The sequence below is a fragment of the Raphanus sativus genome, chromosome 6 (genome assembly GCF_000801105.2).
Source record: "Raphanus sativus cultivar WK10039 chromosome 6, ASM80110v3, whole genome shotgun sequence".
Taxonomy (NCBI): Eukaryota; Viridiplantae; Streptophyta; class Magnoliopsida; order Brassicales; family Brassicaceae; genus Raphanus; species Raphanus sativus.
In genome coordinates, this window is record NC_079516.1 from 3,322,054 (window position 1) to 3,334,480 (window position 12,427).

The window sequence follows — 12,427 nt, forward strand, 5'->3', positions numbered from 1 at the left end:
CATACCGTACATCCAAAGCATTTTAAGCTAAGATGGTAGCAAGTACTATATCTATCTAGCCATTCCATTATCATGCAAATGGTTGACAAATTATTTCATTTTAACTGATAAACAAACCAATTCACAGCCCATTTTGAGCAACGGGAATAAAGATTGGGCCATGAGTAGATTAACGGGCCCAGTTTAAGTAATAGGGATCTCGATAGAAACCCTTAGTATTTAAAGCTTTGCTTCATCAGATTGTATCGCCTCCTCCTCTGACCACGAAGCTCTGGAAAAGCAGGAAGCCGTAAAACCTTTTCTCCTCCACCTTCTAGTGTTCTTCGTCGTTGTTAACTGGTACGCTTCAGTGCACTAATCTGGTCGATTTTCGTGGGCTTTGGTCTGATCTTTTGGAAAGCTAATCGACGTTTGTCTTAATCTGATTTCTCACTCTTGTCTGGAAAAAAAGATGTTAGCTTTAGTGAGAGCTGTAATCCTCATTTGGTTTGATTAGGGTTTATAATTAGAGTGATCTGCTTAAAAGACGTTAGCTTTTGTAATCAATTGAGAAATGTTGAGCTAAGAGTATATCCTTTAGGGTTCGTTATGAGCTGTTTGTTTCTTTGTTTTCAAGCTAACCAAAATGTTGATTGGATTACCATTTTTTCTGTGTTTCATTTGTTTTAGAAACTGCCAAGATGTTCTCTGCACAGAACAAGATCCACAAGGATAAGGGTGTTCCACCAACTGAGTTTGAGGAGCGAGTTGCTCAGGTTCTTGCTTCTTGTCTTTGCTGTCTTATTGTCTTAATCTTGCCGATTATTTTCCATTTTTTTTTTTAAATAAGAATTTTGTTTCTTCATTCGTAGGCTTTCTTTGATTTGGAGAACACCAATCAGGAGTTGAAAAGTGATTTGAAAGATCTCTACATTAACCAAGCTGTGTAAGTACTCTCTTCTTAAAAGCCTGCAATCTTAATTTTTATCTTAATTTTTTTTTTTCATTTTTATGCAGTTCAATGGATATTGCTGGCAACCGCAAGGCTGTTGTGATCTACGTTCCATTCAGACTGAGGAAAGCTTTCCGCAAGATCCATCCTCGTCTCGTCAGAGAACTCGAGAAGAAGTTCAGTGGTAACGATGTTATCTTTGTTGCCACCAGAAGAATCATGCGTCCTCCTAAGAAAGGCTCTGCTGTTCAGAGACCACGCAACAGGACTCTCACTTCCGTCCATGAAGCCATGCTTGAGGATGTCGCCTACCCTGCGGAGATTGTCGGAAAGCGTACCAGATACCGTGTTGATGGCACCAAGATCATGAAGGTACAAAGAAGCTTACACATCTTTCTTTGGTCTTTCACTGCTTTAGGTTTTTAATCAACGTGTTCCAACTTTCTTTTGCTAGGTCTATTTGGAGCCTAAGGAGAGGAATAACACTGAGTACAAGCTTGAGACAATGGTTGGTGTGTACAGGAAACTTACAGGGAAAGATGTAGTTTTCGAGTACCCAGTCGCTGAAGCTTGAGGAGATACAATGTTGTTTTAATTCTTTCTTTTTTGTCGGATAGTTTTGGTTCTGTTTGAGAGTAAAAAAACTCTTTGGAAGATTTTCTTGTTCAAGTTGCTTCACACTCTTCCTCCTATTTCTGTTTTATAAGACCTTTCTTATGTTGTTCTAGCACTCACAGTTTCACAAACTATCATCTAAAAAAAATCAAATTGAATTTATAATTTATTGTCACAAAAGTGCGTTGACACGGTTTGATTCAATCATATAGTGTGTAGTTTCAAACTATAGAGAATACAAAAACCTATTGTTCACTCCTGCTCTGTACAGCTTCAAGTCAGAAGAAGACTTCAAGTGAATCTCAGTATCTGCAGGCACAAACAGAACATCCCCCATTGAAACCTCATCCGCAGAAGCGTCTGTAGACATTCTTCCTTCACCATGGAGTACAAGCAGGAGAGAAGGGCCTGGTACAGAGGGAAACACCGTCGAGGCTCCACATGGAAGATCACAGACATCAACTTCAAACTCGTCAAAAGGCGGGAGGTATCTCGTGATGTATGGTCTAATCTTTGATCCCTTTAGTATTTCAGGAAAGCCCTGTAAACACCAGAGATGATGAGAGAGAACTCAGTGACTATACTGCAAACATTTTTACTTCTTGGTGTGTTGAAGGGTTTTACCAGTTTATATGTGAGCATGGAACAAAGTGATTGAATATCAAGAGGCTTGGAAGTGAGGCCAGCTCGTACTACATTGTCTGAAGTCGCCATGACCTCAATGCACTCACCGAATAAGTATGCATGAGGCTCGTTTGCACCGAGGTACAAGGCTTCACCAGGATTGAGCTTCACGTAGTTGAAGAAGAATGCAGATATGACCCCAATATCATTTGGATATTGCTTTTCTAGCTTCAACACTAGCCGTTCCTTGTCTGTCAGATGTCGTTCCTGCATATAAACCGCAAGGGAAGGATTCAGGCATCACCATTTTACAAGAAAATCTAACCAAAGAGGAATCAATAGAAGGTAACAGGGAAGTTAGATGTCTTGACTAGACCTGACTCTCCAAATGCAGACGGCGTTTTAGTTTGAATACGATCTGCTTTGTCGTGTCAGGGCCTGCAGACATTAGCAGGGTGAAGATAGTTCGGACAACAGATTTAACTTTCTCATCATTATGTTCGCTGATGCAGAAGACTTGGTTTGTTTCTTCACTCCCGACAAGTTCTTCAATCTCTGGAATAGCACGAATGACACTCTTAAGCTCCTGCAATATTTTTCACACGAACAAACTTAAAATCCTTCAATTCTCAAATCTACTTTCTGCATAACATTTGGCTATAGTTACATACATTGTACAAACTGTTTTTTCTTAAATAAATTTAACATTCTGTTAAAATAAAAATATATATATATATATATATATATATATATATTATCAAATAAGCTACCAATCAACTTGTTAACAACATTTTGATAAAACTGCTATACTAATCATCAATTCATCAAATCTTGTCTCAAACCCTTAGGCTCTTATTATTATTAAAAAAAAAAAATTTGAGAACAATGAAAATAGTGACAACATATTAACACTGTAACTAACAATGTTACCTGAAGAGGTACAAACCACAAAGAGCCTCGAATGTAGTATAAGCCAATGCCATCTCAGGTTTGTGATTGTCGTCTTTATAAAGATTGGGATGAGCTTTATGCATCTTCTTCGCCAAGACCTTATCAGGATGTGCTTGAATCGACAAGGGCCTCGCCACCGACAACACCTAATCAAAAACAGTACTCTCTCTCTATCAGACAAAAAGCAGAAACCTTGAGAAAAATAAATTTTTTTTTTTTTGAAGGATAAGAAAAATTATTACAATGTGAGCAATGTAATAATGTACGTTACCTTGAAGAGAAAGGGGAGATCGCAACCCCATTTCTCCAAAACCCTATCTCCAAGACACTCAGGGTTTTCAGTAATCCACGATCTAAGCGTCACGCCACTGGAGCCATCATCCTCAACCTCCAAGTAACTCGGACCGGACTCGTGAGTTCCCATCCAAAGCTCCGCGTAAGGACTGGTCGAATCGATCTGGTCGTCGGAATTCGCCGTGTAGACTCTGTAAACGAGTGAATCCGACCGATCGTGCCCCAGGCGTAGTCCTTTACGGAGCATTTCAACCGGAGAAGACGTCTCCGATCCGCCTCGCAACCGCCATTTGCCTTGGCGATCTCCATTAGACCGAGAATGAAGATCGCGAATCGGAATGAGACGGTTTATTCTCGGAGTATATGCTTAAGCGCCCATGGCAAGGAAGAAGAAGATATTTTATTTTTTTTGTTTTATAAAACAGAAGAAGGTATATAAATGCGATATCAAAAAGTACGAGGTCGAAAAAAGAAATAAATAGAGATGTTTATTTGATAACTGACAGATGTTATGATTAATCACGTGGTTTTGCCGACGGAATTTAACGTCGTTCGTGGGTCGTGTTTGTGTGGGCCGTTTACTATAAGCTGTCCACGTTCACTGTCACGATGACCCACTCTCACGTCTCATAATACATTTGTAATAATCAACACAATAATAACACAAGATTCTCTCCGTGGAATGACACATCAGATTTTTAAGAACATGAAAGAGTGACATGTAAATAAATGAAAAAGTTGAAAACCCAATGGAAACATTTTATTCATACACATAAGTTTACACATCAGCAAAATTGAGACACTATATTCAATACTTTGAGGTTTCATAGACCACGCCAAGGTTTAATTCCGGACGATTCCACTTTTCTCACATACATGAATTTAGTATCATGTTCTATCTTTGAGTCTTTGACGGTATATCATCCTTCTTCTTCTATCTTTTTCTGGCCAGATTCAGAAGGAGATAGATATCTCTCTGTAAGAGTAACTCAACAAGGCAAAACGTGAGTGTTTCAAGGTTCAAGTATACTAACCAACCTGATTGGTTTTGTCATTAAACTTCAGCTTTTTATAATTGTTGCGATTCAACTTTAAAAAACTGAAACAGTTGCAACTATAATGGTGAAGGGAGGAGGACGTGAGCCTCATCCGGGTAGCTAGCCGTGAACGGGTCATCCGTCTCTCAAGCGCTTCGACGGTCCACAACGGAGCTTACATCTGTTGCTCATTTAATACAGAGAAGAAAATAGTTGTAAGAAGGTCTAAGTAAGGTTGGATCCAAAGTTTAGAAGCAAAATGTGAGAAGGTACCCAAACTCATTTGTACACAAAATCAGTCCAATAAAAATGGATAGTAAGAGAACTATGCTGGTGTTAAAAAAAAGGGTGAACTATGCTGATATATGTAGATTTGGAGACAAGAAAAGAGATACATGTGAATGAGTACTAAGAACAAAAATGAAGTTGTTTACTGGTACGACATGGATGAAAGTTCAAAGAATGGTAGTAACTAAGAGAATAGGGCTGGAGCAACTTCAAAAACATTGATAACACAGTAGATTTACGTGAAAGTAATTACGTATCTATAAAACATTGATAACACAGTAGATTTACGTGGAAATTTTTACTTATCATGGATTCAACAATTGTATTAGTATCTAATGTTATTGGGATATAATTTCTCTTTATTTATACTCAGAAGACAATTTTAGAGTATCTTGTGTACTCATAAGATTCTCAAAATCTATGTAATGAAATACACACATATAAAACGATTTAAGGATTAATCTAAGGGATTAGTTTCAGCCATATTAAGACTAAACTATTAGTGCAATGTGTTGGTTTATTATTCCCTACTGTTTTTAGAAGGAACAAATGAATCTATAAATCATTTTGAGTAAAATAGAAATTCAGGAAAGTCCGATTGTATAAATACATTTGCGTCAATAAAAATGAAACGGTATTGCGCCTCTAAGGTATTCCCTGAACTGAGTTCAGACCTTAATGGATATATGATTAGTCATGGTTTTAGTTGGGTCAAGTAACATATTGACTATTACAAGCTGGTGGTGCCATTGAAGTCATCATTATATCTTCTTCTTCCAATTTCATAAAGTTACTGTCACCGACATTATTGGATGGCTATTACTTACCATCACACATCTTCTTTGTAGTGTATCATTTTACTTCAATAAACTCAAACATACACCCAAGAAAAGAAAAAGGAACTCCAACCAAGAAATAACCAAAGAATATAACATTTGGTTTCCCTAAAACCAAAAGAGTTTCAATTTGATTTGAGAACATGTCCAATTCATTGATATTTTTGTTTCTGCAATAACATTAGGCAAATTCATTTCCATCCATTGCTATTTTATTATAAATTAATTTTTATTATAAAAACATGTTCACCGATGACGTACCAGTCTCAAGACCACCAACGTTCATTTGAATATGTTATGTTTTATACGAAACATTATAGATAAAGTTATGTTTCTTGTTTGAGTTAGTTGAACACCATAAAATGGTGTTTTGAGTGTTCTTAGTGAGTGATAATGTCTGGTTAGTGGTTACCAAGAATAAGACATTTTAAGCGTATGGTGATTTATATTTTTGATTCTCTTTTTGTTGTACCATCAGTACTAAATAATGTTATCTCATAAGCAAAAGAATGGTTTGTCATTTAAACCTCTTGTTCAAGTAACAACCAAACAGAAGTGACCGTTACAGTACCACAACAAAGTTGAAACTTAAGAGAGCTTTTAATACTATTGAAGAAACAGAGTAAAGTCTTAGATGAAACCATAACTGCAAAAACAGAGAGCAAACTGTTTCATCTTTTTCTATGTTACTCTCAGATTAAAAGAAGAAGTAAGACTCGATTCAAGTTGTAAACTTTAAGATCATGTTTCCTAAAAAGCCAACCGATTCATCTATCACACATCAACATAGCTTTGACGAGGCTCGATGGGTCAACAACGTCAGAAAATCTTTGGACGCAGAGCTCGAAGAACAACACCCTCTCGAACAAGTCACAGTCAGCATTTTCACCGTCCCTAAAGCACTAATGTGTAGCAACCACCGAGACTCATACACACCTCAGCGAGTTTCCATCGGACCTTACCACTGCCTCAAACCAGAGCTTCACGAAACAGAGCGGTACAACTAGCGATCGTCAAGAAATTTCGAAACCAATCTAAATCTTTCATGTTCCACGACCTCGTCGAGAAGCTACACTCCATGGAGGCCAAGATCCGAGCTTGCTATCATAAGCATATCAACCTGAACGAGGAGACTCTGCTGTGGATAATGGCGATAGACTCGTCGTTCCTGATCGAGTTTCTTAAGGTTTATTACAGTTTCGGAAAGGTGGAGACTTTGATTAACAGAGCCGGTCACAACGAGATTCTCAGAGATATAATGATGATCGAGAATCAAATCCCGTTGTTCGTTTTGAGGAAAACGCTTTGAAGTTCAGCTCGAGTCGACGGAAGCAGCTGCTGATGATCTGTTGCTCTCTATTCTCACGGGACTATGCAGAGATCTCTCTCCTCTCGTTATCAAATTTGAAGACGATCAGATTTTGAAGGCTAGGTTTCGTGAGTTTAATCATATCTTAGACTTCTTGTATCAGATGATCGTTCCGAGAATCCAAGAAGAAGAGGAAGAAGAAGAAAACAGAGCAGGTAACAATGGCGAAAAGAGAGGATGTAAGTTTCTGAGAGAGACGAAGCTTCAGTTCAAAAGGGTCTTCGCGTCTAGACCTGCGGATATCATCTTGAGACTTCCATGGAGAGTCGTATCAAATCTCCCTGGCTTCATCGCTCTGAGTTATCTCTTCACCAGGCAAGAAAACGAAGCAACAGCAACAACTGTCTCTGTTTTCGACATGGAAAAGCCTCCTCTAGTCGAAGAACTCACGATCCCATCAGTCTCCGAACTCCACAAAGCCGGAGTTAAGTTCAAACCAACACAAAACGGTAACGTTTCGACGGTATCATTCGATTCAAACACTGGTCACTTTCACCTCCCTGTGATAAACCTAGACATCAACACGGACACGGTTCTTCGAAACCTCGTTGCTTACGAAGCTTCGAACACTTCGGGAGGACCATTAGTGTTCACTCGTTACACCGAGCTGATAAACGGGATCATCGATTCGGACGAAGACGTTAGGTTGCTTAGAGAGCAAGGCGTTCTCGTGAGCCGTCTCAAGAGTGACGAAGAAGCTGCTGAGATGTGGAACGGTATGAGCAAGTCTGTGAGGCTGACCAAGGTTGGGTTCTTGGATAAGACTATTGAGGATGTGAACCGGTACTATACCGGACGGTGGATGGTTAAGATTGGAAGATTTGTTGACGTTTATGTTTATGGTTCGTGGAAGATTTTGGCATTTTTGGGGGCGGTTTTGTTGTTGATTCTGGTTTCGTTGCAAGTGCTCTCGTTGGTGTTTGGCTCCTTGAGGCTGTTTGGATTGAGAACCGGTTAGGCATAACTGCATTTGGCCATGCTGTGATTTGGATTTGATATGGTTTACTGTGATTCTCTTTTGGTTTGGGTACATTTAATTAGGGCTGGGATTTTGAACCGAATCGAACTCGCCAATCCGAATCAATATGTTTTTGGTTAATTTGGTTAGGAGTTTGGTTCAATTCGATAAATTTTCTGAAAAAAAATCTGTTTTCTGGTTCTGTTTGGCAATTATTTTATTAATTCTTTAAACAAAAAAAAATATTATAACTAAATCATGCCAAAGTTTTGAGTTAACCTAAATAACAAAATTTCAAATCAAAACGATCAAATTTAATCAAATTTATTCAAAATTTTAACAAATCTATCTAAAATGTAAATGAAATTAAAAACTTTGTTAAGACTTTAAAACCGAAGTAATTAAATATCGAACCGAACCAAAAAAAATTGGATTATTTTGGTAAAACTAGTGTTGAATTAAACAAACTGAAAACCTAAAACTAAATTATCCGAACTATCCAAACATGTCTATGTCTAACGATGTGAGAAACTGAAACCAGCATGGTTTTGTAGTGTGCTTCCCTTTGTTATTTTTCTATTTGCAACTAAGGTCCTCTGTTTTTAAAATTAATCCAAGTTATCTCCTCAGATAAACTAATGCTAAAAAATCGAAATCGAGAGAGTAGGGTTTTTGGGTTTAGAATCAGAAACTGCAGCTGAAGCATAGTCTCCGAGAGAAAGCAGAAATGTTGAGATCCGTTTTGAGGAGATCGCAAAACCTCGCCTTTGCTCGATTCTCCACGAAGAACACCAATGTTCCATCGCTAGCATCCATTTCCATATTCTCATCGTCTGGAAATGCTTCTCCCAGAAGCCTCAGGTTCTTCTCCACGAGCCCTGCCGATGAGAACCCAATCGTCACCTTCAGAGCATACCCACGAAGAATCTAACGTTTCCGGTTTAGGGTTTTCCGAAAGTGTCGACCTTGATGTGAATGGTACCATGTCTGGTGTCGGTGAAGATGGAGAGTCTGAGATTGCTACAGTCGAAGCTTCTGGAGATGGGTCCGTTGTAGCTGAGGAGGTGAGCCAATTCGACGAGGAAAAGTTCGAATCTTTGCTGTCTTTGTTACGGAGCGATGAGGAGTCTTTGGAGTTTGGTCTGAAGGCGCTTGATCTCGATTTAAACTCGGATCTTGTGGCCAGAGTGTTTGAATCTACAGGATTAAAGGTAAGAACTTGATTAGGTTTCTGAAGTGGGCAACTAAGAAAGAAGAGGTTACTGTCACCACATCGCTTCTAGAGTCTCTCCTTGTAGTAATCTCTGGTGATAATAGACGTAGGTTGGATGCTTACGCTTTGTGGGATTTGGTTAAAGAGATTAGTGAGAATGAGAATAGTCTTGTTTTGAATCTGGAGATAATGAATGATCTCATAGCCTTGTTTGGTAAGCTTGGCAAGTCCAAAGCCGCGTTTGATGTGTTTAGTAAACCGAAGAGCTTGGCTTTACTCCTAACGCCAAGACTTATTATGTGACGTTGGAGGCGCTTTGTAAGAGGTCTTTTATGGAGTGGGCATGCGTTGTGTGCGAGAAGATGCTCAAGAGTGGTGTGTTACCAGAGGGAGACCAGATCGGTAGCATCATAACTTGGTTTTGTAAAGAAGGGAAGGCTGAAGAGGCTTATTCGGTTTACGAACTGGCCAAGGGGAAAGAGAAGTCCCCGCCGTCTAGATCTGTTGCTACTCTGATAAGTGCACTGAGCAAGAATGATGGGACTGTTGGGTTTGCTCAGGAGCTGTTGAGTGATTTGTCTGGAGAAGCTAGGCGACAGGGAATCAAACCGTTTTCTGATGTGATCCAGAGTTTGTGCAGGATGAAGAACGTTAAAGACGCTAAAAGTTTGGTTCTGGATATGATCTCTAAAGGGCCTGCTCCTGGGAATGCGTTTTTAATCTGATCGTCCACGCCGCTTCGAGAAGTGGAGATCTCGACGAAGCCAAAGAGGTTCTGAAGTTGATGGAGAGCAGAGGTTTGAAACCGGACGTGTACACTTACACCGTCATCATCAGCGGGTATGCTAAAGGAGGGCTGATGAACGAAGCTCAGGAGATACTAGCGGAAGCTAAAAAGAAACATGAGAGGCTTAGTCCCGTGACGTATCACTCGCTCATCCGAGGCTACTGCAAGATGAAGAGTATGACAAAGCTCTTAAGCTTTTGAACGAGATGGAGAGTTTCGGTTGTGAAGCCTAGTGAGGATGAATATAGTAAGCTGATACAGTCGTTCTGCCCCTCAAAGCGTTGGATTGGGAGAAAGCAGAGATGCTGTTTGAGGAGATGAAGCAGAAGGGCTTGCACCTCAATGCTATTACTCAGGGGTTGATAAGAGCCGTTAAAGAGATGCAAACTGAAGGCAAGGCGACCGAAGATGTTAATCTACTTGCTGCTGCATAGAACTCAGATTTGATATTTTCCCATTTGTTCTATCAAAATCTGGAATAGCTTTTGAAGATGTTTTCTCTTGGTTTGAAACTCCAGACAATGCCTGTTTTTTCTCCCAATAAGCTTTATGGTGTGCAATAGATGATTTTTCATCATAAAGTAGTTTCAAAATCATAAAACTTATTAATGATTCAGTGCCAATGCATAACAAAATATATAGTTTTTTTATAAAAAGAAAAAAATCAGGAAATTCTGATGACCACTTTGTTCTTTTTGCCTGAAGGAGAGAACAAAGACCTTTCCCTTCAACAATTATCTCTTCTTCAACTCTCTTATTCTCATCAATCAACTCTCTCATTGTTCATATAAACCCCACCTTGCTTCACGTTCTCCTTGCTGCAGACTTGCTCTCAAACAACCCTGCAGAAACCAACACATCAACAATGGAAACACCGGAGACTCTATCAATAGGGCAGTGAGCAAGTTGGTATATTCCTCTGCAATTCTCTCGATCAAGTTCCAGTCAGCTTTATATCAGCCCCTGGTCTTAAAGCCTCGGTTGCCTTGATTGCTTCCTTCAAACCATCTTCACCATGTACAAACCGTGTTACTTCTTCAGCCAGTTTCATTTGCGCGGTGTTAGGGACATAACCAGGCTTCCTTCATCTCATCTTCCACCATCTTTATCTCATCCAACTCCAGGAAAGTTAGCGTTTTTCAAGAAGCGTATCACATCAACGTCTGGAACTGAGAAGAGTACTGATAGAACTTATAGGTGACAACATGGAAGGAGATAGCCAGATGGCTCCATCTTCAGACTTTCCGAACTTAGTCCCATCGTTTTTCGCAGGGAGGAAACGTTAGCCCGTAGAAGCTTCTTCGGTCTGAGAATCTTACGTATCAGATCAGTTCCAGCTGTTATTTACCCCACTGATCACTCCCACCTATCTGAACATTAACCCCTTCCTTGTCGAACAAGTGAACGAAGTCATAGCCTTTGCAGTAACTGATAGCTGAACTCAGTGTAGCTCATACCTTGCTCAGATTCTAATCTCTTCTTCACGCTCTCCTTCGCCATCATTGGTCCAACTCTCGCAAACCGACCAACGTTTTTCAGAAAGTCGAGCATCGTCATATCTTTCCGACAGTCATAGTTATTTAAAATCACGTAAGAGCTACCAGAAGAACTCGGATTGCCACCGCTCAGAATCTTTGACGATGATTGTTTTTAATCCCGGCAATGTTCTTCTCCAGTGTATTGGCATCAAGCTCAGGTCTCTCAAGGCTTTTACCAGATGGTCCCCGACCCTTCCAGTGGCACCCACCGATCAAACCAACGCTTGGTGTCCCATCTCTTGGAACCAAGAAAAGCACAATGATACCAAGCAGGTTACCCAAGTGTAAACTCTCAGCCGTTGGATCAAACCCGCAGTAGACCTTTAGAGGAGCTACGTTGGGATCAGAACAAGCAGACCTGAGATTCTCGCTGGTGACTGACTCCAGTAGCCCTCTTTCTTGGAGTATATCGACTACATTAGGGCGAGAAACAGCTTGAACTTCTGCCTCAAGAGTTGAACACTTAACAGGCGAGAAGAGAGGAGTTGTAGAGTGGAGAAAAGGTGATGAACTTGGAGCCTTCTGAAGAAAGTAGTGGAGGAGGATTTCTCAGGAAAACTGAGTAAGAAGCCAACACGTAAGGAGATAAGAAGGTTTTCGAAAAAATAGGGATGAGACTCCTTGAAGCAAGCGTCATTCCTTGTTGCTATGCCATAGGTTTATCTATGATGAGACCTTTCTTGAATACACGAGCTGTTACCTAAAACTGAAAATTAATAGAAACACCATCAGCTCAAAAAAAAAAATGGTGAATTACTAATCTCTATGCAAGTAAATGCACAAGTTGATTTGTTAGGAAAAAAAGTTAAGCCTGCAAAACAAAAAAGTTCTGAGGCAGTCCAATTTGACGAAACACCTTATGGGCATTGACAATAATACAGTCCCACATTACTCCATGGAAACACTATCGTCAATCTCAAAAACTGTAAAAATTTCAAAGGTCCCAAAAAATTACACCAAGAACTATAAAGGAATCATTGCATCTC

General features: G+C 39.7%; 3 protein-coding genes and 2 pseudogenes across 3 annotated transcripts; 3 read left to right on the top strand and 2 right to left on the bottom strand.

The window, feature by feature from the left end:
• Positions 1-185: 185 nt before the first annotated feature.
• LOC108813371 (40S ribosomal protein S7) lies at positions 186-1,711 on the top strand. Its single transcript, XM_018585909.2, has 5 exons — positions 186-339; positions 670-755; positions 852-925; positions 997-1,303; positions 1,386-1,711. Exons 2-5 carry the CDS (start codon positions 681-683, stop codon positions 1,503-1,505), a joined length of 576 nt encoding a protein of 191 aa, XP_018441411.1. The 5' UTR covers positions 186-339; positions 670-680; the 3' UTR covers positions 1,506-1,711.
• Positions 1,679-3,834, bottom strand: LOC108813370 (mannose-6-phosphate isomerase 1). The gene is given in 6 exon segments (XM_056989679.1): positions 1,679-2,087; positions 2,171-2,437; positions 2,547-2,781; positions 3,113-3,267; positions 3,393-3,625; positions 3,628-3,834. Coding segments are annotated over 6 exon segments (1,302 nt in total). The 5' UTR covers positions 3,725-3,834; the 3' UTR covers positions 1,679-1,772.
• Positions 3,835-6,273: 2,439 nt separating this feature from the next.
• Positions 6,274-7,982, top strand: LOC108810774 (putative UPF0481 protein At3g02645). The gene is given in 3 exon segments (XM_018582860.2): positions 6,274-6,575; positions 6,578-6,882; positions 6,884-7,982. Coding segments are annotated over 3 exon segments (1,581 nt in total). The 5' UTR covers positions 6,274-6,319; the 3' UTR covers positions 7,904-7,982.
• Positions 7,983-8,540: 558 nt separating this feature from the next.
• LOC130496941 (pentatricopeptide repeat-containing protein At3g02650, mitochondrial-like) lies at positions 8,541-10,446 on the top strand (annotated as a pseudogene).
• A 121-nt stretch (positions 10,447-10,567) lies between these two features.
• Positions 10,568-12,096, bottom strand: LOC130496942 (tyrosine--tRNA ligase, chloroplastic/mitochondrial-like; annotated as a pseudogene).
• Between the last annotated feature and the right edge of the window lie 331 nt (positions 12,097-12,427).

Excerpts from the sequence above, each read along its gene's own strand:
- LOC108813371 (XM_018585909.2), top strand. The coding sequence starts at position 681 with ATGTTCTCTGCACAGAACAAGATCCACAAGGATAAGGGTGTTCCACCA. Across the intron at positions 756-851 it reads TTGAGGAGCGAGTTGCTCAG|GCTTTCTTTGATTTGGAGAA; the intron begins GTTCTTGCTTCT and ends CTTCATTCGTAG. Across the intron at positions 926-996 it reads CTCTACATTAACCAAGCTGT|TTCAATGGATATTGCTGGCA; the intron begins GTAAGTACTCTC and ends ATTTTTATGCAG.